At 57.2% G+C, this 23,235-nt stretch overlaps 2 protein-coding genes across 7 annotated transcripts in view; one reads left to right on the forward strand and one right to left on the reverse strand.

Moving 5' to 3' along the window:
• Window positions 1-226: 226 nt before the first annotated feature.
• TMEM120A (transmembrane protein 120A) lies at window positions 227-8,883 on the forward strand. The gene is made up of 12 exons (XM_055794094.1): window positions 227-383; window positions 2,757-2,875; window positions 3,392-3,508; window positions 4,012-4,071; window positions 4,803-4,898; window positions 5,203-5,292; window positions 5,705-5,770; window positions 6,147-6,208; window positions 6,473-6,565; window positions 7,285-7,349; window positions 7,961-8,029; window positions 8,117-8,883. Exons 1-12 carry the CDS (start codon window positions 309-311, stop codon window positions 8,228-8,230), a joined length of 1,026 nt encoding a protein of 341 aa, XP_055650069.1. The 5' UTR covers window positions 227-308; the 3' UTR covers window positions 8,231-8,883.
• Window positions 8,884-9,251: 368 nt separating this feature from the next.
• LOC101922201 (NADPH--cytochrome P450 reductase) overlaps window positions 9,252-23,235 on the reverse strand; it is a 31,392-nt gene continuing 17,408 nt past the window's right edge. For 5 of the 6 annotated variants that reach the window (XM_055794090.1, XM_055794091.1, XM_055794092.1 and 2 more), the window contains 14 exons: window positions 19,947-19,995; window positions 18,954-19,082; window positions 18,182-18,331; window positions 17,182-17,306; window positions 16,148-16,237; window positions 15,573-15,671; window positions 14,805-14,921; window positions 13,865-13,983; window positions 12,528-12,709; window positions 12,216-12,365; window positions 11,408-11,675; window positions 10,838-10,983; window positions 10,481-10,566; window positions 9,252-10,274 (listed from right to left, as the gene is read on the reverse strand). In XM_055794090.1, the coding sequence (XP_055650065.1) occupies window positions 10,130-10,274; window positions 10,481-10,566; window positions 10,838-10,983; window positions 11,408-11,675; window positions 12,216-12,365; window positions 12,528-12,709; window positions 13,865-13,983; window positions 14,805-14,921; window positions 15,573-15,671; window positions 16,148-16,237; window positions 17,182-17,306; window positions 18,182-18,331; window positions 18,954-19,082; window positions 19,947-19,995 (1,855 nt within the window). In that variant the 3' untranslated portion in view covers window positions 9,252-10,129. Of the gene's footprint in view, window positions 10,275-10,480; window positions 10,567-10,837; window positions 10,984-11,407; window positions 11,676-12,215; window positions 12,366-12,527; window positions 12,710-13,864; window positions 13,984-14,804; window positions 14,922-15,572; window positions 15,672-16,147; window positions 16,238-17,181; window positions 17,307-18,181; window positions 18,332-18,953; window positions 19,083-19,946; window positions 19,996-22,535; window positions 22,886-23,235 lie in introns of those variants that run through there. The other variant, XM_055794093.1, reaches the window with a different exon arrangement.

Below are 23,235 nucleotides of genomic sequence, written 5' to 3' on the forward strand. Positions count from 1 at the left end.
GTCCCCTATGGGTCAGGGACGGGGCCAGCCAGCCCCCCACGTGCTGCTGGTGGCTTCCCACCGTGAACCGCCTGTGCTGGCGGTGGGCCGGCCCCTCCAGCTCCCAATTCCCGGGAAAAATCTGCCAGTTCTTCATTTATTTACCTATTCCTCCTTATTGCGGGCTGCTGTTTACGAGGCTCCAGGAGCGCGGCGATGCCCCGCCCCCGCCCCGCCCCCTGGGCGTGCCCGGAAGCGGCGGGGGGCGCGGCCGCCCAGCGCAGCCCAGCGCCGCGGGCCGGGGCCGCTCGCCCGCCGCCATCGCCGCCATGGCCTGCGGCGCCTCGGCCGCCGAGTGCCTGCGGGAGTGGGAGGAGCTGCAGGACGGCTACCAGCGCATCCAGGTACCGCACCCCGCCGGCTGCCGGCCCCGGCACCGCCCGCTGCCCCCCGGAGACCCCGGCCCGGCGGGCGGTGGCCTCAGCCGGCGGGTGGGCGAGCACCGGTGGCGGCTGGGTGGCGTCTGCGGTGGTGTCAGGGCTCGCTTCGACCCCGGGGTACCGCGGGGCGGTTCGTTACCCTTTGCCGGGGCAACGGCGGGGCGAGGGACCCCCTCGTCCCGGGGTTACCGGCACCGCGGGGGAGGGCTCCTCCGTGGGGGTGGGGGGTGCCCCCACAGCATCCCTAACGGGTGCCGGCGTCTCCATCCTCGGGTTGCGGTCCCTTGTTACCCCTGTGGCCCTGCCGCGACCCTCGGTCGTGAGTCCTTGTGCTTCTGGGAAAGGGTTTTGGAGCAGGGCAGGGGGTGCAGGGCTGGGCCGGGTCCCCACCACGGAGCCTTGCCCGGGCACCGGCCTTTGGCCAGAGCCGTGGCCTTCCAGGGCTGGCCGGTCTCCTTGTCCAGCCTGCCATGGACGTGGCGTCAAGACGCAAGATCTCCGGATTTTTAAAGGCCAGGAGCGGGGAGCGGCGCTGCCTGGCACGGCACGGCCGGGAAGAAGGTGCGCAGTTGCCGCTCCACGCTCCTTATGGCTCCTCTCATCCTGGCTCTGGCAAGCCCAAAGCCGGCCTCGCAGGGGAGCAGAGGTAGCCAGGAATGGTCACACCACAGCCAGGCACCTGGAACGGATAGCCTGCCTCCCTCAAACCCGGGCACCCACCCTTGGGTGCCCCGGTACCCACCAGGGCTCTGTGCCAAGAAGGTGACTGGTATCAGAGCTGTTTCCACCTGCTTTGTGTAATCCCCAGGGTGCTTGTTGCCTGGGGAAGGAGTGGGCAGGGTTCAGCTCAGACAGGGGTCACCCAAGGAAAAGGTTGGTTAACCATCTTCTGCTGTGCTTCAGATCTGCAGCTGCACCAGTTCCCTTTCCCCCTCCTTCCCCCCTGGGAGCGGGGTGAAGCGGATGTTGTTTCGGGCACGTCGCAGCTGTGCCCAGATCTGGGGCAAGGGAGGCTTTGAGAAACCTCCTCTTGCTCCATAGGGGTTGCGTGGATGTCCTGGGTTGCCCGCTTTGAACCCTGCATGCAGCCGTGCTGTGGCAGCCCTTTCCTTTGGAAACCTTCTCCTGGGGTGGCTCCTGGTCCAGGCTGTCTCCAGACATTGTGCTGGGATGCTGGCACGACTAAGGGAGTTGTCACAAAAGCTGCTTTTTCTCAGTTGACTCCAGAGCAAGAGAAGGAGGTGACTCCAGATGGGAGCAGGAAAGCTTGATAGCCGAGCAGCAAATGTCTCGTGAGAGATCAGGAACATAAATCACTGCAGGGGGAGCCAGCACTATCTGGGATCCGTTCCCACCCTGCCACTGCTTGTCACCAGAGGGAGAACAAGTTGTTTCCCTCTCTGTTTCACCTTTCTCCTTGCAGCTTTGAGATCTGCTGATAAAGTGCTTGATAAGAGCTACAGAGGCTAAAACTTGTGCATCAAGGTCTAGTCCAAGGGTTGTTACGAGCAGCATTTAATTCCCTAGTGGAGGTGGCATTCAGGCTGCCCGTGGTCGAAGTGAGGCTGTTTTCCAGCTGACCTGGACAAGAAGCAGCATAGATCCAGCCATGCTCTCTCCTTTCCTTTCTAAATATAGCAAAGAATGGCATCTAGCCTTACCCAGGTGTGGTTGGGTTACCGCCGCACGAGGAGCCAGGCGCTTGGCTGCAGCCCTGCTGCCACTCCGTCCTTTGTCTGGCTCATTGACGGGCTCCTTCCAGCTTCCTGGGGGTGCATGGGATGGAGCCCCAGAGCCATGAGTCAGGTGCTGCACGAACCTCCAGGCAGAGAGAGACGCTTGTCCTGCCCCAGCAGCCAAAGCCACCACTGCTGGGTGGCTGCTGCCCTCAGCTGTAGCCCTGGCCCCAGCAGCATTTTTTTCCTCCCCCGAGTCTTTCCCATCCCCGGTGCAGCAGTCAATGGTTTCCCAACTACGGGAGCATCCCCAGAGCAGGATTGCTGGCTGGACTTGCACAGGCCGCAGCTGGAGCCGGGTCGGACACAAGCCACGTGCGAGGGCCGGAGCAGGCTGTACCATGCGGATGTGCCTGCACCTGTAGATAACTTCCTTGGGATTGGGGGTGGGCATCCCCAGCAGCTGCTCCTGCCCCCACAGGAGTCAGGATGGCTGCAGGCTGGCCCCAAACGTGCCTGGCCTCTACAACCACCTCTTGTCTTACCCAGCTGCTCTGCAGGTGAAGTTAAAGACGGCTTTTAACAGATGCCCCCACAGAAGGTCCGAGGACAGGGATGGCTGGGCAGGCAGCTGTAACACATGCTGGTCTCTCTTTCCCAGGATAATCACAAGCTGTACAAGCAGAAACTTGAGGAGCTAACCAAGCTCCAGGACGGGATCTCCAGCTCCATCGCACGACAAAAGAAGCGACTGAAGGAGCTGTCGTTCTCCCTCAAAAAGTAAGTTGGCATCCTGGGACGGGGTGGGACAGGATGGGAAAGCAGCAAGGACGGGGCTGTTGAACTCAGCTCATGGCCCTGTGTCCAATTCAGACCTCGCTGCAGCTTCCCTGGTAGCAACGTGCTGTGGAGGTCTGGACTCACCCAGGCAGACCTTCCTTCCTCAGCTTCCCTTTTCTCTGCCCCGGTTTGTGCCTTGTTTGCAACTTGGGGCTTGCAAGGGCTTTGCAGGTAACTTGAACTGCCCTCTCCTGCACAAAGCTCGCTCTCTCCATCCTTCCTCGAGGGTGAGAAGATCACCTGGCCTCACTCACTCTCATTCCTGCTTCCTTTCCTTTAGCAACATCCCAGCTAGCCAGAGCAGCTTGCCCTGCCAATAGTCATGGACTTGCCTCTAGTCCATCTTCCCTGTCCTTGGGTTGTCCTTGTCTGAGACAGTCATGTATCAAGTGCCAGCACATGCTGCTTGTGTTACAGAGGCTATCCTGATGCCAGCACCTGTGTTTCCCCCCCCAGATGCAAAGCCCACGTGAGTCCCGAACAGGAGGAGTCCATCCAGGAGACCCAGAGCCTAATAAAAGAGAGGCAGAATGTTTTCTTTGAGATGGAGGCCTATCTACCAAAGAAGAACGGGTAAGAGGCCTCTCGTCCCTGGGTGAAACACCAATTCCTCCCTGCACGTCCCTGTGGCTGGAATGCTGCAAGGCACAAACCTGCTGTCACCCTGCTCCCAGCAGTGTCCCAGCTGGGCTGCTCCGCTTCGGCTCCCCGGAGGACACCTGGGCAGGAGCCAGCCTGAGCCTCTGCAGCGCTGCCCTCGTCCCCCTCACTCCTCTGCCTGCTCGTGGCCTTCACCTGCCCTTGAACGGCAGCCGTGTGCGGGGGCGAGCCCCGGCAAGCACCCCAGTGCCCACAGGAGGTGGGGGGTGTGCTCAGCCACCCGTCCCCCTGCCCTTGGGAGGAGATGCCAGAGTGTTTGTGCCAGTCACGCTGCTTGGCAGCTCCGAGTGGAAAACAGCTGGGGGTTCTCAGCCCCGCGGCCGCACGAGAGGGGACAGCTCTGCCTCACCCCCGCGGCAGCGCTGCCAGCTCCCGGGCAGGCACCCGTCCTAACTCCCCGTCTGCTCTCTCCCCAGGTTGTACCTGAGTCTGGTGCTCGGGAACGTGAACGTCACGCTGCTCAGCAAGCAGGCCAAGTACGGCTCTCGCGTCACTGCTGCCGTGTGCTTTGCCTGCCTTGGGATCCCCTTGTCACTGGGAAACAGCAGCTCCCGGGCTGAGCTGCCGCATGTGCAGCAGACACGTGGCTGGCTTGGCTCACCCGGTGCAGATTCCCGTCCCGGGCTGTCCCCTGCTTCCTTTCCTGGAATCAGCCGGGTCCTCGACTCCCCCTGACGCTTCTGCCACTGGGCTGGGACAGACCGTTAGCTCTGACACGCTCAATAGGATCCTTCACTGAACCCCTCTCCAGGTTTCCCCTGTGTTAAGGGCTTCCAGGAGAGTCAGACTTGTGCAGCTACTGGCAAGCCACCACCTCTCCCCTTGGGGAAACGCCAACGGCCAGTTTTGGCCCATGAGAGCCCCCCTCCATGCTGGGACACTAATGCCAGAGGTGCCCAGCCAGGAGCCCGTGTCCTCCTCCCCCTGTTCCCCAGGCCTCCCCTTGGAGAGCTGCACGGACCCCAGTCTGCCCAGCTTCCCAAGTTGTCCTGGCCACCCGCCAGGCTGGCATGGTTTGGAGGGTCTGGAAGGTGCCTCACCCGTGTGAAAGCAGCCTGGTGTGCTCTCCTCTCAGAAATACGCAGGAGACAGGGCTTTTCCTGAGCATGCCCCAGAGGTTCCCAGCAGAACACTTTTGTCCGCCCAGGTGAGGACACAGACTTCCAGCAGCCACCTTGCTCCAAGCCTTCCTTATGCTTCCCTGCAGGTTTGCATATAAAGATGAGTACGAGAAGTTCAAGCTCTACCTCACCATCATCTTACTCATAGTCTCTTTCTCCTGTCGCTTCCTCCTCAACTCCAGGTGAGTCTGGCTTGGATGCTGGGCAGAGATCTCCTCCCAGGGCCCCGTGTCCTCCTCTCCCATCCTAAAAGCCCCAGAGCTGAACAGGAGACCCTGAAAAAGTATCTGGCCGCTGCCCTGGAAGTGGGGTGGCTCTTGTGGCTGCTGTGATCGCACAGTGGCCATGGTGGGTGGTGGAGAAGCGGGTCTCCCTGGCCGCAGGGTAGGTGGGCGTCCCACAGGGTGGCTGCCTCTGTGCCCATGCCCCCAGCGTGTGGGTGCTGCCACTTCTGCCACCTTTACACCTTGCTTTGTTTGACACCAGGGTGACAGATGCTGTCTTTAACTTCCTCCTGGTGTGGTACTACTGCACCCTCACCATTCGGGAGAGCATCTTGATCAACAACGGATCCAAGTGAGTCCCTTGGGTTCCGGGAGGGGGACGTGTGGCGAGTTGGTCCTTCTCTGCAAGGCTGAGATGTTGGGACCCATTGCATAGCTCTGTGCTTCCCAAGGGAGCAGCTCCCTCCTACTTGGGGTGTGTAGCAAACCCCAGTAATGAGCTGTGTGAGCAGGGCGGGAGGAACTCCCCGTGCAGAGGCGTGCGGGAGGGTGGAGCAGCGGTTGAAAGAGACCCAGTCCCCAGGTGCTGCCTAAACTGGAGGCGCTGGGTCCTGCTCCGTGCACAGCTGTTTCATAACCTGCTCCTTGCCTTGCCCTGGGAGCTGTGGGGTGGCGCTGGGCTGGCTTCACTGTCCCGGGGTGCGTTTGGGTCCCACTTCATGCTCCAGACCTGACACCACTGCTTCTCTGTGTCTGCCTTCCAGAATCAAAGGCTGGTGGGTTTTCCATCACTATGTCTCCACCTTCCTCTCAGGTGTCATGCTAACGTGGTAAGTGTGCATCCCCCCCGGCCCATGAGGAGCCGGCTCGGGCTGTGGCCAGCTCAGGTGAAGGGGCCTTTGCTGCCTTAACCCATGGCCATAGTCCTGCTCCGTGCACGTTGTGGTCCAACAGTTGACTCCACACGTTCCTTGCTGGGCCCAAGCGCCCTAAATGAAGCAGCCATCGGCACCTCTGTGTGGCAGGCAGGGTCCCTGGGCTGGGGCACATGAGGTGCTGTGACGCTGTGCCTGAGCTGGGGTGTCCCCCAGTTTCGGTGGGAGCCGGGGCGAGGCAGCGGTGCCCTTACCCTGGCTGTGGGGCAGGCAGGGGTGGCTGCGTCCCCTCTCGGCCCCACGTCCCCCAGCCAGCACCGTCTCTCCGCAGGCCAGACGGGCTCATGTACCAGATGTTCAGGAACCAGTTTCTTTCCTTCTCCATGTACCAGAGTAAGTGCTGCCACGTGGGCAGGGGGCTGGGGCTGGCCTGGGGTGCTGAGCATGCCTGCCTGGCCCTGCGACACACAGAGACCCAGCTGTGGCTGCTCACAGCTCCCCCCTCCCCTGGGTTTTCCCTGGGCCTCTCTCCTGCCTGCCACTGCCCTGGCGCCAGGGATGGTCTTTGTGTACAGGGTCAGCGCGGAGCCCAGCTGCTGCTGGGGCTGAGAGCTGGTGCCTGGGCACCTGCTGACCGCAGCCACGCTCTCCTTGCAGGCTTCGTGCAGTTCCTCCAGTACTACTATCAGAGTGGGTGCTTGTACCGGCTGCGAGCGCTGGGCGAGAGGCACAACATGGATCTGACTGTGGGTAAGCAGGGATTTTTCCTCACTGGTTGTCCCAGTTCAACTGGACCTGCTGTTGCCACAGGGCCTGTGGCTGCTAGCAGCCTCCCTCCCACCACCGGACTGGTGCTTGGCTAACTGGGAGCTGTGGTTTCCATTGAAGGTGATGGGTGACAGTTATTTTTGTTTTGAGGCTAGTTGGACTGCGGTTTACCAGGGGCAGAAATGGTAAAAGCTACAAGTAAAGCCAAAGCTGTGAGAGCAGCATCTCCTGGGGCTGGCAGCATCCTGTAGGCTGGATGTCATCCTCCTCCTCCTCTCCTGGGGCCACCAGCCCAGGGCTGGCTCCCTCAGGAGGTGAGGTAGCAGTGGCTGTGGCTCCTGGCATCCGAGCTTGCCCCAGGAACCACCTACAGATGTGAAACGTCCCTCCAGCACCCCACGTACTTGTGGGCTGCCACCTGCCTGGCCCCTGTGACACCGAGTGCTCAGGCTGAGGGACAGCAGCCACAGGGAGGGCAGCTCTACCGGAGCAGCTTCCTCCAGAGCCCCCGTTGGATTAGCACTAGGAATCCCTGCAAGTACAAGTGCCCACGGTGAGGCTGCGTTAGCCTGGCAGGACCTTCTCAGCCAGGCATGGGGTGGCCACTGAACCTCCCGGCCCATGGCCCCAGGAGCTGGGCTCCATCCGTTCCCCCGTGCAGCGTGTTCTGAGGTCCTCATGCAACCCTCCATCCTTTGCAGAGGGCTTCCAGTCCTGGATGTGGAGAGGCCTCACGTTCCTGCTTCCCTTCCTCTTCTTCGGGCAGGTGAGTGTGCACTGTTCCTTGCAGGGACCTCAAGAGGCCGGAGCCTCAGGGGGGAATGGATCGTGCAGTATCGCACTTGGCAGCCTGGACACCACACGGGTCCCCGCAGGCTGCTGCAGCCACGTGATACTGATGCCAGGGAAATACTTTCCACAAATACTGAGCTTTTTGTTTTCTTCCAAGGCACCCACCACCTCCGTGACTCAGCTGGTGAGGTGGGGAGGACCTGGGGAAGTTTTGCCAAGTTCTTAAGTGATGTGCAAAGTACAGCAGAGGGGCTGGCACAGAGAGCCCTTCCAAAACCCCTCTGAGCTGCTGCGGCTGACAGGCCAGTTCTTCCTTGGTCAGTCAGGCTGCTGGCTGAAAGCAGCAGGCTGGTGTGAGGGTTCCTCCCAACCGCTGGGCTCTAGAGGGTGGCAAGGAAGGGGGAGATGTCCGAACTGGGGTCCTCTGCCCCCAAACTGGGATGGGGTCTCACTGCGCGCTGGGGCAGGCTGGCCTCACATGAGGTCTGTGGGGGGGTTGTGCCCAGAGGAAGCAGCTGGATGAGCATCTGCGTGGGCTTGAGTGTCTGAAAGCAGAAACTCCTCTAAATCTCCTCTCTCCTGCAGTTCTGGCAGCTCTACAACGCCGTCACCCTCTTCCGCATGCTCCAGCACCCCGAGTGCAAGGAGTGGCAGGTAAGGGGGCTCCCAGGCAGCTGCCCTGGGGAGGGGGATGCCCCAGGCAATCCCTCCTGCTGACTTGTGCCTCTGTGGCTCCTGCAGGTCCTCATGTGCGGCCTCCCCTTCTTCATCCTTTTCCTGGGGAACTTCTTCACCACCCTCCGTGTGGTCCACCAGAAGTTTCAGAACAAGAACAAAGACACAAAGCGGAATTGAAGGGGGGCAGCGTGGGGGCCAGGACTGTTTCTCCCCACCAGCTCCAGCTCCCATCCCCTCGATGCCGTCCGGACTCTGGTGTCTGACCCCATCCCTTGGAAGCCTGGGCGTGGGACAGAGCTTGGCACCTGCTCACAAATGGACCGCGCGTTCACCACGGTGCTGGATCCGGGAACGTCCTGCCTGCCTTCCTCCTCCAGGAGAGCAGGGTACCCGAGAGAGCTGCTCCCTTCCCTCTGCCCTGAAGACATTTGCTGGGATGGTTCCCAGGGATCAAGCCCAGCTCCTCTGGCTGTGGGCAGGGGCAGTGCAGGGTGCCCAGCGTGGGCAAGGCAGGGTGCAGGACTGCCAGCTGCCTCTTACCCAGCTCCCTGGGGTGGTTGGGGCTCTCCCCCTTCTCACATCGCCTGCAGCCACTGCCCCGCACCCTCTCTGCTTCCAGAGGCAGCTGGAGGCTGTGCACAGTGCTGGCTCCCAGGCTCTGTGGGACCCCGCTCCTCTACCGTCGCACCGGTGGTGTGGGAGCACCCTGAGCCGGATCCAGGCTGCACGCCAGAGCTGTGCAAACAGCACGCTGGTCTCGCATCTCTGGAGGATGCACGTGTAAAAATAAAGGGAAGGTGCTGCCTCGGGTTGCCGGGGCGGTCTCTGAACAGCTTGCATACTCTGCTCTGGTCACCTCCCTGTGCCCCCACCCCAGCCCAGGGTGCAGCACTGTGAGCTGTGGCCACCCAACAAGCCCCACAGGACATCAGCATCCCTACAGACTGGGGGAAGCCCTGTACTACCCCTGGGACCCCCTGGAGTGGTGGGAAGGAAAGAGCAGGTCTAGCACAGCTGTACCTTGGGCTGAAGCCCCCCAGTCCATCCCCACCGCCAGACCAGGGCTCAGCACCCCCGGGCAGGGGCTGGCCCCAGCTCCAGAGCGGCCACCCAGTCCCCAGGTTTCCTCCTGGTTATCAGCCATTGCTCCTGCCTCCCTCTTCCCTCTGGTGGAGCAGAGAGAGGGCAGGAAGCAAACTACAGAAACAGTATTTTTATTCCAAGGGCAAATGTATTTAAATAATTTACAGTCATTGGACAGCCTGAAAGTTGGTTTTGGTTGGGTTTTTTTTTTTCTTTTTTTCCCCATGATTTAAATCACAAAGATGTTAAAATAAAGACAGTATCTAAAAAATGACCATACACAGCATGAGGGAGGGGCTGAGCACAGGGGAGTTGCTGGACCCCAGGAAGGAAGCAGCCCCTCCCCCCCCCCCCCCCCAAAAAAAAAGCATGTCTCTTCCAGAGGGGAGAGGAGCACCCCCCTCCCCGCTGTGTGCTGGAGGGGAGGGGGGAGCAGGGGTAAGGAGCAGGGACCTGTGGGGTCTCTGTGCCCAAAGCTGGCCCGAGAGGGTGGGAGGGGGGCGAGGGCAGATCGCCGCCCCAGGCCATGCCCTCACACCAAACCCACAGCGCAGGGGGCTGCAAGCTCCTCCACCTCTGTCCTCCCCAGGGTGGTCTCCAGCCCCAGGGGATAAGGCAACACCTCACGTTCAGGGAAGGACCCCAGAACTCCCCCTGCACCGCCCGTCCCTCCTGCCCCACGTCAGCCATGTCCCTCACCTCAAGACGAACGCTGGTGCTGTGAGGTGCTCCCTGGGGTGCCGGGGGGACCACGGCTCCTGGACAGCAGCCTGAGCTACCCCCCTGCCCCTCTCAACCCCTGCCACCCCCGGGGTACACAGCCTGCCCCGAGGGGCTGCTGTGGGCCCGGAGGGGTTGGGAGTGACACTGGGGTAGCTGTGGGCTGCAGCCAACGCTGTCACCCACAGCAGCAGTGGGTCAGCAGGCACTTTGCACCTCCTGTGGGCCCACACCTGGGGACCTGTTCTATCCCCGGCCCCACCAACCCCGCTCTTAGCTCCAGACATCCAGAGAGTACCGGCCCTTCGTCATCAGTTTCTTTACATAGTCCACGGCCTGGGGCTGGCCCATGTTCCCGAACTCGGCCACGATCTCATAGAAGGTGTTCTGCACATCCCGGGCCATGTTGCGAGCATCGCTGGAAACAAGGGGACCGTGAGCGAGGCAGTAACACAGCAAAGCCGCAGAGCCCTGGTGGCCTCTCAACACCCAAACGCGGACAGTTTGCTCACCCCAGCCCACCTGCCGCTCGCCCTCCCCCGGGACAAGGACAGCGTAACCCCCCCAGGGCTTGTAACACACAAGGTGAGGAACCGCATCACCCTTCCCGGCCACGGGACCTACCCGCACACGTAGATATGAGCATTCCCCTCATTAATCAGCTTCCAGATGTTTTCCTTGTTCTTCTTCAGTAAGTGCTGAACATAAACCTGGCAGGGAACAAGGTGGATGTGAGAAGAGAAGAGCCCAGCCGAGCCCCCAGCCCGTGGGCCATGGTGGGGGCGGGGAAGCCAAGCCTGTGCTCGTGGCTCCACAAGAGAGTGGAGCTGCTGGGTGCTCCTCAGATGCCACCAGCCCTCCCCAGCCGCCAGGCTCGAGGCTGGGAGGCTCCAGCCCTCAGGGCCTTTTCGTCCCTCGCTGCCACAGCCGGGGCATGATGAGGGGCAGCAGGGACGAGCAGCTGGGGGACCACAGCAGTACCTTCTCAGCCTGGTCCCTGGAAAAGGCCACGTTGAGTTGGGTGAGGATTCCCTCCTGATGGAAGCGGGCCAGCTCCTCGCGGTACAGGTAGTCCTCCCGCTCACGGCGGCAGCCGTAGTAAAGCACCGTCTCGCCCACCTCTTTGCCTGCGGGGTCACACAACAGCCATCAGCTGCCCCCCCTGCAGCCCCCAACCCTGGCCTCCCCACCCCCCCTCATCCTGTCAGCCCGGGGGAGGCAGAGCTGCACCACTGCTTCTGTTCGTCAGGGGAAGCTCCAAGTACCCACGTGCTTTGGAATGAGTCTAAGTGACTTGACTGTGGTTATTTGGAGACACGGTGGCAGCGGTCAGAGAACTGACTCGGGTCTCTCCGCCCCCCCCCAAACATCCTCTGCGGCCAAGAGGAGGACAAAGCATCCTCACGCTGGGCAAAACCACTTTGCTGTTCACCCTGCTCCACCACCTCTGCTCTTCGCTAGAGCCATCAGCAGTGTGAGCAGCACAAGCTGCACCTCAGAGGCACCATCCTGCAGCAGCTCCAGTCCCCAGGGCTGGTTCTGGGCACCCACCTTGCTGCTTCAGCCAGGCCCGCTCCTGAATGAAGCCGATGAAGGGGGCTATGCCAGTTCCCGGTCCGATCATGATGACGGGCGTGCTGGGTTTGAAGGGCAGGCGGAACTGTGACTTCCTGACGTACATGGGCACCAGGGAGTTGCTCCCATTCTCGTTGGGCACCTTGTTCTTGAGCCAGTTGGTGGCCACCCCTTTGTTCAAGCGTCCCGTCTTGGTCTCGTACTCCACCGTCACGGCACAGATGTGGATGGCGTTGGGGTGAACCTGCAGGGAAGGGATGTCAGCACCAGGCCGAGAGGGAGCCCCAGCGACCCCACAGCTCAGTCCCTTGTGCTCAGGGATGGGGGGAAGTTTAACCTAATGTTAATGTTGGGACAACTCTTCCTCCCCCGACAGATCAAGGCTCCCAGTATGCCCCACATGGGGCTTCTGTCTTGTGCCTGACTCATCACAGGACCGCTGAGCTCCCTTCAGTATTGCCAACAACCTCACAGCTTCAGGCACAAAATGAGGAGTGAATTTTGACCACCCCCTAAAACGCCACCTTGCTTCCAAAGCCCTGGAAGCACGAAGAGGAGCAGGGCTGCGGGGAGGGTGGTGGTATTGGGGCGCAGCTGGCTGCGGCACAGGACCCCCTGCAGACCCTGTGGAGGCTGGAATAATCCCCTTTTCTCATGCACAGAGATAACAAAAGCTGCCCCTCTCACAGAAAGGGTCACCTGGGCAGGTTCCCCATGTCCAGGCCCCAGCTGAGAAGGGGCAGCAGTCCCTCGCAGCCTCCGTCCCCGCTGGAAGTACACTCACCTTGGACGAGGAGGCAATGGAGTAGTAGCGGGCCTGCAGGCGGGGCAGGAGCTCACACAAGTGATCAATGGGGGGGCGCAGCGAGGGCATGTCCTGCAGGATGGCAAGGATGTTCCTCCGGGCCTCCACCACCCAGCTGAGGTAGAGAGCCTGCGGGCAAAGAGGGCACACGTGTGACAACTTCCCTACACAGCTGGCTAACACTCCCTCAAGCTCTCCGCACATGGTGCCCACCAGTCCTGGATCCCTTTCAGGGATCCCCCAGCACCCAGTTCAACCCAGCGGCTTTGCTGGGAAGGCCACAGCTCCCACCTTCCCCTCGGCAGCAGACGATGCCATTTTGCGGAGGCGCTCCTGCTCGCCAGCGTCCGTGGCGTACTGTGCCAGCTCGTAGAGGACGTTGGTGCGGGGCGGGTTGGTGATGTCCAGGTAGTACATCAGGGCTGTACGGTAGGACGTGGGGCAGGGGAAGGGATGTTTCTTATTGGATTCCTCTGGGGAAGAGGAAAAAAAAAAAATATTAAAAAATCAGCAACTGCATGCCGTTATGCCAGATTTCGTTCCAGCAGCTACATCAGTGTATGGGAGCTTGAGACAAGGCAGGGGAAGGGGCTTGAGGGAGGAGAGCAGCCCTGGGGCTGAATCAGCCTGTTGGCCAAAGCCCCAAGCCCACACTGAAGCAGCTCCAGCGCAGGGCTGCTCCCTTCCCAGGCAGCTCCCTCTCCCAGAAGCCCATTTTGTGTTGCACAGATGCTGCCTGAGAGCTTATTAGCAAAAAAAAAAACCCCCCTGCTTCCCAATGGGGCCCTCTGCCCCGAGATATCCATGCACACAAGCACCCTGCAGATTCCCAGACCAAGCAGAAGGGCTGCTCTCCATGGCTAATCTGGCTTCACATCTCCTTCAGAGCTGGCCTCAAAAGCGTCCTTAGTCTCCTTCAGCCACGGACAGCTGTGCTCAGACCCCCCTTGGGAAAGGTAAGCACCAGCAATCACGGCTGGAGCCATTCAGTTCGGCAAATTAAGAGGTCTGAAAGGGACAGGAATGACAGCATGAGGCCAGACAACACAGGACGTCGCACTAGGGGGCTGCAGACTCCGGCAGTACGTTAAAGCCACTTGCATCTGATGCCCCAGGTCAGGCTGCACTGCTTCAGGGTTAAGACAGGCAGCAGCTGCCACCTTCCTCCTGCCAGAGGCCAGCTCTGCTGGGAACGCTGCCCCAGAAGAGCTCTTTGTATCAGCACAAGTGCTCCCTCCTGGCAGTTCGGTCCCCCAGCCTGTGCCTCCTCCAAGGGCTGAACAACAGCATCTCAGACACTAAGACCCCTGCTGAGCTCCGGGGCTGCTGCGGCAGAAGGATGCTCTGGCGAGCTGATGCTCCCTAATTAGGAGTGTGCTGTTACATAATTTGTTGTTGAATGGGCACACTAAGTACATTTCGCAACTGACCCACTTCAACTGGCTCTCAGCAAGCAGGCTCCATGCCACTGCTAAAACGGCATGGCATTTGGAGTGGCCACGGGACATCTCCGTTTGCCTGGAGGTACCCTATGGGACCCGAAGGTGATCCGACTCCTGCTCTGGTGGGAAGGACAGAGACCATAGCTGAAGGAGATCTGATGATGCTCAGGAGTGATTCATACTCACCATCCAAATTGTTCAGGGACATGATCGTGTCCAGATCCGTGCCCAGGATCTCACCGATCTGATTCACCAGAGAAGAGTCGTTGGCTGGGTACACTGCCACATGGTCCCCAGACTCATACCTGGCACGAGAGCAAGAGGAGAGCAGATAAAACACCAGCACTGCTCCTTGTCCACCCCAAGCCTGAGCTGCTCAGCCAGCAGACAAGTGGGCTGGTGCAAGGACAACACTGAGATCTGAGCTGCTACACAGTGCCTGCACAACCAGGGATGCCAAAGAGCTGGCAGTAACAGCAGATTATTCCACAACGGTCCTTTAAGAACCAGTTGGTTTTTTTACAAGGGCCTTCCGAGATAATAGCAGTTTTGCCAAGACTTTGACAAAGCCAGACTTCCAGCAAGGAAAGATGGGACAACTCCCTGGCAGACAAGGAGCAAAGCTGCTCAAAACCTCTGCCGATTTTTGTTATATGTTAAACCACCTAGACTCATGGCTTTCTCACAAGCAGACATAGAGGAATGTGAGCCAGCAAGAAGGTTTTTAAGAACAGGGTTTTATTCCCCCCATGCTTGCACAACTAAGCCAGGCAAACCCAGGTACGAGTCATCCCCAGCTCTCCCCTCTCTCCAGTTTGTCTGCCCCCTCGTTTTTTGAATGCCTCCTAGAGAATTCTTGCAGCTGGGACTGCTCAGGTAGGATGGGTGCGTGCAGCCAGCTCTGGAGTGACCCAAAGCAGCCAGCTGGCATGGCCAGGCACAGCACAAGAGCTGGGAGAAAGTCCTGATATGTGGTACAGAAGTCCAGAGGGGCAGTATTAAGTAATTATGAGAACAAGGTCCCCTTCTGAAGGGTGGGATGAGGCCAGTGCCACATCCTTGTTCTTTGCTCCTGATGCAGACTGCTCCTGTGAAAACAGAGAAGCAGTCTCCCATGGCAAGCTACCTGATTTTGGAATTGGAGATATCCAGCTCCAGGTGCATAAGGTGTCGCTCTCCACCCTCATTCAGCTTGCGGTTCTCTGTAACCTGGGCCAGGAAGGGGTTCTTGGCATCAAATGGTCTGGAAGGAAAGACAAGGACCCTCTGGGTTACTCTCCTGCAGGCTCACAGCTGTATCCAGGTGTGCTCCCTCTGTCTCCAGAGCCAGTTCCCAGGATTTGAGCAGAGGGCTGTCCTCTTTCTCTTTCAAAGCACACTACAGCAGGAACCAAATTATGATTATGCTGCTGCCACATTGGCACAGAAAACAAATCTCCTTCTAAGCAGAGCTCAGCAGTCAACAGCTTCTGTCCCATTAAGAATACATGACTCAAAAGTAGATCGGAGGGACTATCACATCCCAGTGAAATATTTCAGGTTGGAATTAATTTATACAGCTAATCATCCCACAGCAATACTGCAAGTGACCATCATGCATTAGCTACCCCACCCCGGGCAAGGAAAGGCTTTGAGTGACCTCAGGACAGCTGCTGCAAATGTACCCGCCAAAGGGCACACACAAACACAGCCATCTCCTCGCTGCTTCAGTAACCGGGGAATCTCAGAGAGTCCCAGTGGGGACTGGAGCCCGTCTCTCTTGGGCAGAGGCCGGCCACACGGCTGCACTGCAGAAATGACACTGCCTGCATAGCCGGGGGCGTTAGAAACATCCAGGATCCATCAGCCAAAGCCTGGCCCACGTGTACCCTGCCCAGGGTGGTTCGGCACTTACGGCTTCTGGTTCTCATAGCTCTTGAGGCGGCCCATCTCACCGGTGTAGACTTTGTTCATGTTAACATCGGTGTGCACCACCAGCTCATACTGGCGGATGCTGGGGGAGGAGAGGGGAAAAAAAAAAAAAAAAGATAAAAAAGTCAAACTGGAAATCACACGGTACACCTGGAACCATCATCTGCTTTGCTGGACTTGCTGCAGTTCAAGAACAAATGCATCTTCCATCCATTTGCCCCTCTGGAGACACGAGGGATCAGGCAGACCGTGCAGGAAGCCCAAATGAAAAGGAAACCTCAGCTTCACGGGGAGCATCGCAACCCAGCAAAGCCACCCACGAAGGAACCAAACCCATCACATCCCCACTCAGAACAGAAATCCAGAGCTAGGTCCAAACCCGCACCAGGACGGGCTCAGTCCGAACAGCCCGGCTCACTGCTCTACTTCACACACGCCCTCCCAGGTCCGGAAGGGGAGGCAGCACACGGGACAGGGGACAGCAGCTCAGGGCTGATGGCACAGCCACCAGAGGTGGGCAGCCTCTCCAGCACCTAAAGAATTTGCTGCCGTACTCACCTGGACTCTTCTCCTGTAGCCTCCACCCCGAAGTGCTCACACACTGCTGGCCAGAACTGCTCCCTCCAGGTGATGAAGTCTTCTTCCAGGCTAACCAGGGCAACAGAAAGATTCAATAACCTGGCCCCAGCTGGGAACAAAGGGGCATTCCCTGAGGAGCCACCCGAGATCCCTACAGACTCCTCCCTTCACAGTGGGAAAAGGCATCTGCCTTTGGACCCAGGTGGTCTGGGTACCTCCACATCCCCACAGATCATGAGAGCATCTTCAGAGCACTAAGTGGGTGGGAGGGAACTGTTGCTATACCAGCCACTCCTTCCTTCACCAGGTCTGCCAAGGAAGGCTTTGTTATTCAGGCTCTGTCTTTAACCAACCCACTTGCCCCTTGCCCACTCCTGGCTTCAGGTCACCTTCCTAAAAGGCAGATTCCACCACGGCAATGCTTATTTTTCTGGGCTCAGAGCCTCCCACATACAGCACATCCCTCTCATCAGATCTTGCAGCCCTTTAGAAGCAAAGCCACAGGCCGATGTAATTTCCCACGTGCTAAACGTGCTACCCACAGGGTGCTCAGGTGAGCAGAGGTCCAAAAAAAACCCATAAAAAGCCAACCAAACATCGTCCAAGTCGGAAAATTGCTGCCTTCCACCATAAAACCAACAGTTCACAAGGAGACAGAGTTTGCCTCCTCCACAAGGATGGGTGGGTTTATCCATGCAGGTTAGGTTAACAACGGAGCTCCAGCAGCAGGAGTAAAGGCAGAGGAGGCTGCAAAACTTCCTCAAGTAATAACTATGGTCATTTAAAACTAACGTGGGATTTCCCAGACACAAGATCCCCTAGGATAGTCTTAGGTGTACAGGGATCCGATTGTGGGTGAGAGCAGACAGACACACACACTTGAAGACATGTCAGATCCCACAGCCAGCCTGTGGGGTTTATTTCTGTCCTAGTAGTAGAGCCAACTCCATGCCCAGTTCCTTTGCACAATGCTTTAGCCTGCTCTGACCAGCCCTTCAAGCCAAGCCACTTACTTGCCATCGTCATCTCCCAGCCCGAGTTCAAAGATGCGCTGGGCTCCAAGTTCCTCCAGCCTCTTGTCCACATACTTCCCCATGGCATTGAAGTGCTCATAAGTCTTGTTCCCCAGCCCGAAGACCTGGAAGGGAACACCAATGAGCATGGAGAAGCAGAGGCTGGACTTTTCCCATCCAGTTGGCACTCTCTGGCCAGCATCACCCAGCAAAGGATGCTGAAGACAGACAGCAAGACCTAGCCCAGCTCCTCACCAGCTCTTTGTGGACCTTGAGTAAGTATCTACCACTGGAGAACGCCTGGTCAGCAGGCACCACCAACTCCGCCGAGCCATCCCGGGCACATCACGAGGATGCACACACAAGAGCTGCCCGCACCATCCCCTCCAGGGACCAGTAAAAGCCTGGGCTGCCTGCAGACCAGTTGCTGTCCCTTGCCTCCCACAAACCACTCGGCAAATGTTTGCTCACTGCTTTTATACAGAGCAGCTTAACATCTCCAGCAGTGGATTTTCTCCTCATTTGCAATTATTATGCTGCCTAAGGAATTTGGCCGGCGTTTAGGTGAGGTGGCTGTATCTCAGCCAATTATTCAGCTCAGCACAGGAAAAGAGCTATACGCTCCTCCAAGTGATTTAATTTGCGGGAGTAGATCTGGCCCAGGGCTGCTCAATTAGCTTCTGAACAGCAGCAGCCGCCTGTAACTCATTTACAGACCTCACATTCAATGCCTGCTGGGCTGTTTGTGGCAAGACATTACCAGCAAACCCTTGTGATTTAGAGAGTGGAGAGAGTACTCAGACATTCGCATTTAAAGCCCCCAGATATGCGTTTGCAAGTGTCCATGAAGCCCGGGGAGGAAGACAATAGGGACCACATCTGACACAGGCGCACAAGGCATAGGCATCACGTTGTGCCTTTACCCAAGCCCTGTGCAGGAACACTGGAGGGCATCTGACTTTCCTGCTCAAATGCAACAGACTGGAATTGAGGCACTTACTGCAAATCGGAGACCTGACAGGTCAGCATCAGCCTCCTGCAGCCAGTCATAGAAGTCTTGGGCGTTGTCTGTGGGGTCACCCTCGCCGTAAGTGGCCATGCAGAACACAGCTAAGGACTTGTCGATCTCAGAGAGGCGACTCAGGTCCGACTGCAACCAAAGGAAAGAATAAACCGTCAAGGATCCCACAACGTAGTTATCGAGCAAACCTGTTTCTACAATGCTGCTACCTCTGGTGTGCAGAACAGAGCACACGCAATGTCAAACAGCTGATTACAAAAGGGGTTGGGAAAGGCCAAACCCACCCGAAATGGCAGGGGAAACATAGCTAACCACCCTCACTGGACTGCAATTCAATGTTTCTACCCCACCTGAAAAGTGGTAAGATTTTCTGTACAAGGCTTTGAGGGACCAGGATCATTGTTCACTCTGGAGAACACAATGCCAGTGCCTCTGTCCAAGACCACAGCAGTATGGGACCAATGCTGACTTCAGAAGGAATATGGAGCAAGCTTCATGCTGCCTGTGGATGACTCGCAACTCCCAAGACTCCAGACTACCCTCCTCTTTCAGTCATGTTGCAGTGTTTGCTCCATATCTGTAGAATGGCAAGGACCAAGCCTATCTCTGCATCTCTCAAGCTGATCTTTTCTCCACTAACTGACGCTACTAAAAGGGCAACTGTTCCTTCTCCAGCATCTTTCTTTCTGGGTTTTTTTAGGGGACGTTAAAAGGATGTTATCTATCCTGCAGCCGTTCATGGATAAATTACCAAGTCATACTCCTCTGGATCCGCTGCCATGCCCCTGAGGCCATAGCGATGAGCATCTTTGGCGAGACGATTGGCAAACTCCTCTGCTGTACCTGTCTGGGAACCGTAGAAAACCACTATGTTTCGCCCCTGGGGAGAAAGAGAAATCCCTGTTAAATGGTGATTACTTCTTTGGTAAACGCACAGACAAAGCACATCTTGTCAGAGACAAAGGAAACGCCTCGGATCAGGAGCCCTGGCCTGCAACCTAAAGGCAACTAGGAGTCTGCACTTGTACGGGGCTCCACGCTGGGTGTGTGGCAGAAAACTCGAGGCTAAGCTGTTAATAAGAACATGACTCTTGTCAGTCTCAAGAGGGGTGACTCAGGTCAGACAAAAACCCAAAGCAAGGAATAAAGCCTCAAGATTTATTCTCAACCTTAAGGCTGCATTGTGACTCCTGGGAACAGGGAACTCCCTGGATGAGAAAGCAAACTTGCCTAAGCTTTGGGAAAGTGCCTAAGCACTGCAGCTCCCACTCCGCCACCAGCCAGCTACTTTGAAGTAAACCAGAAAATATAGCCAGCCCTTGCTTCTTCCTCTGCTTCCTCTTGAGTTCAGTCCAGCAGAGTCAAAAGCTGCTAGTTCTGCGTACGACAATTCCCACTTCAGAGCGAGTCAGTTTGGGAATCAACCACGCAGATAAACAACTGCCAGCCAATGACTTTAAAGCCTCTGCCATTTCCCCCCCTGACTTTGATCTCATATTATTTTTTTCTTTTTGCACAAATTTTCACTTCAATTTTTTCTCTTAAGAACAACTCTGAGGCATAGACTGAAAGAGCTATTCCTGCCTGCCCACGCAGCCTTCCTCTTGATGCTCTTCGCAGCAGACGTGTCTGTATCCAAACCAGTCCCCCCTGCTGACAGCTAGACAGTCACCAGAGGAAACTGGGAAGGACGGGAGCTCCCCCACCTTCCCAGCACCCCGCACAGCCAAAGCGAGGAGCTTACCGTCTTCTTCATCTTCTCAATGAAGCTGCTGTCTCTCACTGGAGCTGCTCTGAAAGACAGGAGGAACCTCCTTTCAGATGAGCACGTTCGTTCTTTAAGGTCAGGAATAAGCAAGTGGGGGGGGAAAAGTGGCTCCCAGATCTCAGGGAGGCTGCCCAAAGCGGTGAGAGTGCCCATCGACCACCCTTATTGACCCTGTGCCAGGGATGCCGGTCACTCAGCTGCAGGGCTTCTCTGCACACCACCACAGAGCAGAGGGAAAAAGATCTACCTCCCTCAGTAAATCCTCCCCCAGGCAAAGCCCAGGCACTCAGCCCCAGGTGTCAGGAAACCTTTATCAACTGCTCTGAGAGGTTTCACAGCTGAGCACATTACAAGGATCTCACAGAGCTACGATCCAAGAGCAGGTCTCAGGATAAATGGCAGGGGCCAAGCAGGGTGGGAGAGAAGGGAACTAAGAGCTCCCTGCTTCCCCCACCACAGCGGACAGGCAGAGGATCAGATTCCCCAGGGCAGATTCCCCAAGCCTGAAATCAGATGGGGCTAAAAACCAGCTCTTTTGACCTCAAAACAGCGTGCTAGACACAAGTCCCAGAGCTAGAGAGCCCTGCAGAGCAGACAGACGCAGCTGATCAGACCCACAGAGCCTCCAGCGAGACAACCGCTGCCTGCCGAGCTCCCACCGGGCTCCTTCCCACACCAGGGTTTCCATCTCCAGCACAAAAAGCGCTTGCATTATTGCACGGAGGATTTCTCTAGCTCAGAAGAGCAGCAAACCACAGCAGCGTCAGAACATCAAGGCGGAGATGCACGCTATAGCTATATAGGATAACAGCCAGAAGAGCTCTGCTATCCTAAGCACACCTAAGGCTTTTGGTGTCACTGCGTGAAAGCCACCCAGCCCTGGGGACCCTGGGAGCCTCACAAGCAGAGGCGGCTCTAGCTACAGTCAGATTAGGTGCTGGGGCTTCTGAAGGCAGGAGGACAAGTGCCAGGAGCTCACTCGCTGTCTTCCCCACTGGGGCTTTGGTAGCAGGGAGGAGGGACGTGGGACCCGTTCCCATTTCTCTTTCACAATGGAAGAATGCAAGGCTGGGTCTCCTGTGGGAAGACAGAAGCCTCCAGGCAACAAAAAAAAAAAAAAAAAAAAAAAAAAAAAAAAGTGGTTTTGGCTCCAGCCCACATGAGAATGTGCAGAGCTCACTAACAGTTTCCTAAACTCTGCAGCCCAGAGGGAGGGATCTCTGTGGATGTGCTGGAGCATTTGCAGAGCACACACGGAGAGCAGGGTGGGGGACATGCCGTAAAGCATGTTTTTAAGCACCCCTTTCTACCCAAAAGTATCAAGATGCTCCGTAACGGTGCCTGACAGCTCCAAGCACCAACAGTTTCATACAGCACGCAGGGAAGATGAGCAAACCCTACCCAAGGCAGCTGTGCTCCCAGGAGAGACTTGCTTCACACCCCTGACCTTGCTCTCTCAGCAGCTAACAGTCTCCCCATGTTGTCATTTGTCCCCTGTTGGGACCAGGGATATCGCAAGCATCTTAAGAGAGCCGCCCCAGGCTTGCCCACGCTACTGCCAGGACAGGGGCTCAGGAGAGCTGCCCCCCCAGCCTGCTCACAAGGCTCAGCTCTCACTTCGCTTTTGGCTCCCTGGTGAACCTCTTTGGTTTACTGCCCTCTGTAAATGAGATCCAATTAAAATAACTGTTGGGTCAAGCGCTAAACAAAACGCTTCTTTTAAAAGGAGGAAGAAAAAAAATTTAGATCCTTTCAGCAAGCTCCCTTTGGAAGAGAAAAGGGTGCAGCACATGGAGCTCATCCATTTTCAAAGGAGGCAACCCTGCACTGAAGTGTTGTGGCAGAGAACAGTCTGTGGCTCAGACACAGAAGAAATAATGAGTCTGGCTTTTGAAAAAAGGCTACACAACTCCCCGAAATTGCTTCATCAGGGTGGCTTGAGAATCCAAGCCGCAAAAATGCACAGATGTCAAAGACAGAAACGACACTCATTTTCACTGCTCCACCAAAAAAACTCAGAAAAGAAAGTGCGTTTTCAGCAACGACTGCTCTTACACCTTCAATAGCTCAGGGTAGCGACTAAGAGAGTTAGAAGAAGCGATGGCTGGAGGAAAGGGGATTAGCTCCCTTGTTGGAGTAAGTCTTTAGCTCATACAGATTGCCCACCCTTGGTAAGAGCCTGCAGCCCAAGCGACTCCCAGGGCTCTCTCTCACTTTGACTTCAGGAGAAAGGAGAGGGAAGGGATTTCCCAACAGCTCAGCAACAATGTCAAAGTCCCCATCTCAGCTGAACACCTCTCCTTCAGAAAGCTCCCATGCCTGTGGCTTTCCTTCCAAAAGTACAGGTACATCCAGGACTGAGAATGCAGCCTGGAGGCTGCAGAGAAACCGAGCGCCGCCGGCAGGATCTCCTCTGGAGCAGCCTGCCTCCAAGGAGAGCATCTCCCTTTCCTTCTCCTCCTGCCCCAGAAGGGAGAGGCGCCCCATTTCACCCAGCTTTGGGGCAGCAGGAGAGCCCCTCTGAGTCAGAGCAACCCCACCTGCCCACCGGGCAGATTAACTCACCTCGCCGCAGCCGCCTCTTCTGCGGGGGCCGAGTACACGCAGCCCATGGCCGGGGCAGGGAAGAGGCAGACAAAGAATTGCAGGGCAGCCGTGTCTGTCGGCGAGGGGAGGTGTGGGGGGGACGGATCTAACTTAGCTCTGGAGCAACACACACACTGCCCTTTCCATTCTGCTCCTCCTGGGCATTAAAGCCAAGCGTCAGCCTTTTGTTAAAGAGAAGGGAGCCAGCACAAAAGGTCCCGGCGCAGGTCATAGCAGGAATGGTCCTGTTCGCTCGGATCCTGGTGGCGGGGCTTTGGAAGTTACCAAGTGGATCCGCACAGTCCTGAGAAACTGCAACATCTGGCAGCAGTGGCAGAAAGGAATTAGGAGTGGAGAATGAAACCTCCCAGGATCCTCCGCAGCACACGTCCCTCTCCCATCCGTGATGGGACACAAAACCCTCCCCCAGCCTTGTTACCTTGGAAACTGTTTATATCACAGCTGCTTTTATATATATTCTTTTTTAAAAAACAAAAACAAAACAAAAAAACACAACAGTCAATGCTGTAGCTGAATGAAATGATTCCAGACACTGCGTGAGCAACGCTACGGGTAACTATGGCAGTGCCATTACGCAGGCAGCTCAAAGGAGTTTGTTCTCTTCAGGATCCTATTAAATTAAATTAGAGATGGTCTCTCTGTCTCTAACACACACGCA

The sequence above is a fragment of the Falco peregrinus genome, chromosome 2 (assembly GCF_023634155.1).
Source record: "Falco peregrinus isolate bFalPer1 chromosome 2, bFalPer1.pri, whole genome shotgun sequence".
Classification (NCBI taxonomy): domain Eukaryota; kingdom Metazoa; phylum Chordata; class Aves; order Falconiformes; family Falconidae; genus Falco; species Falco peregrinus.

Coding starts and splice junctions, on each gene's coding strand:
- TMEM120A (XM_055794094.1), top strand. CDS start 309: ATGGCCTGCGGCGCCTCGGCCGCCGAGTGCCTGCGGGAGTGGGAGGAG. Junction 2,876..3,391: donor CTGTCGTTCTCCCTCAAAAA/GTAAGTTGGCAT, acceptor TTCCCCCCCCAG/ATGCAAAGCCCACGTGAGTC. Junction 4,899..5,202: donor CGCTTCCTCCTCAACTCCAG/GTGAGTCTGGCT, acceptor GTTTGACACCAG/GGTGACAGATGCTGTCTTTA.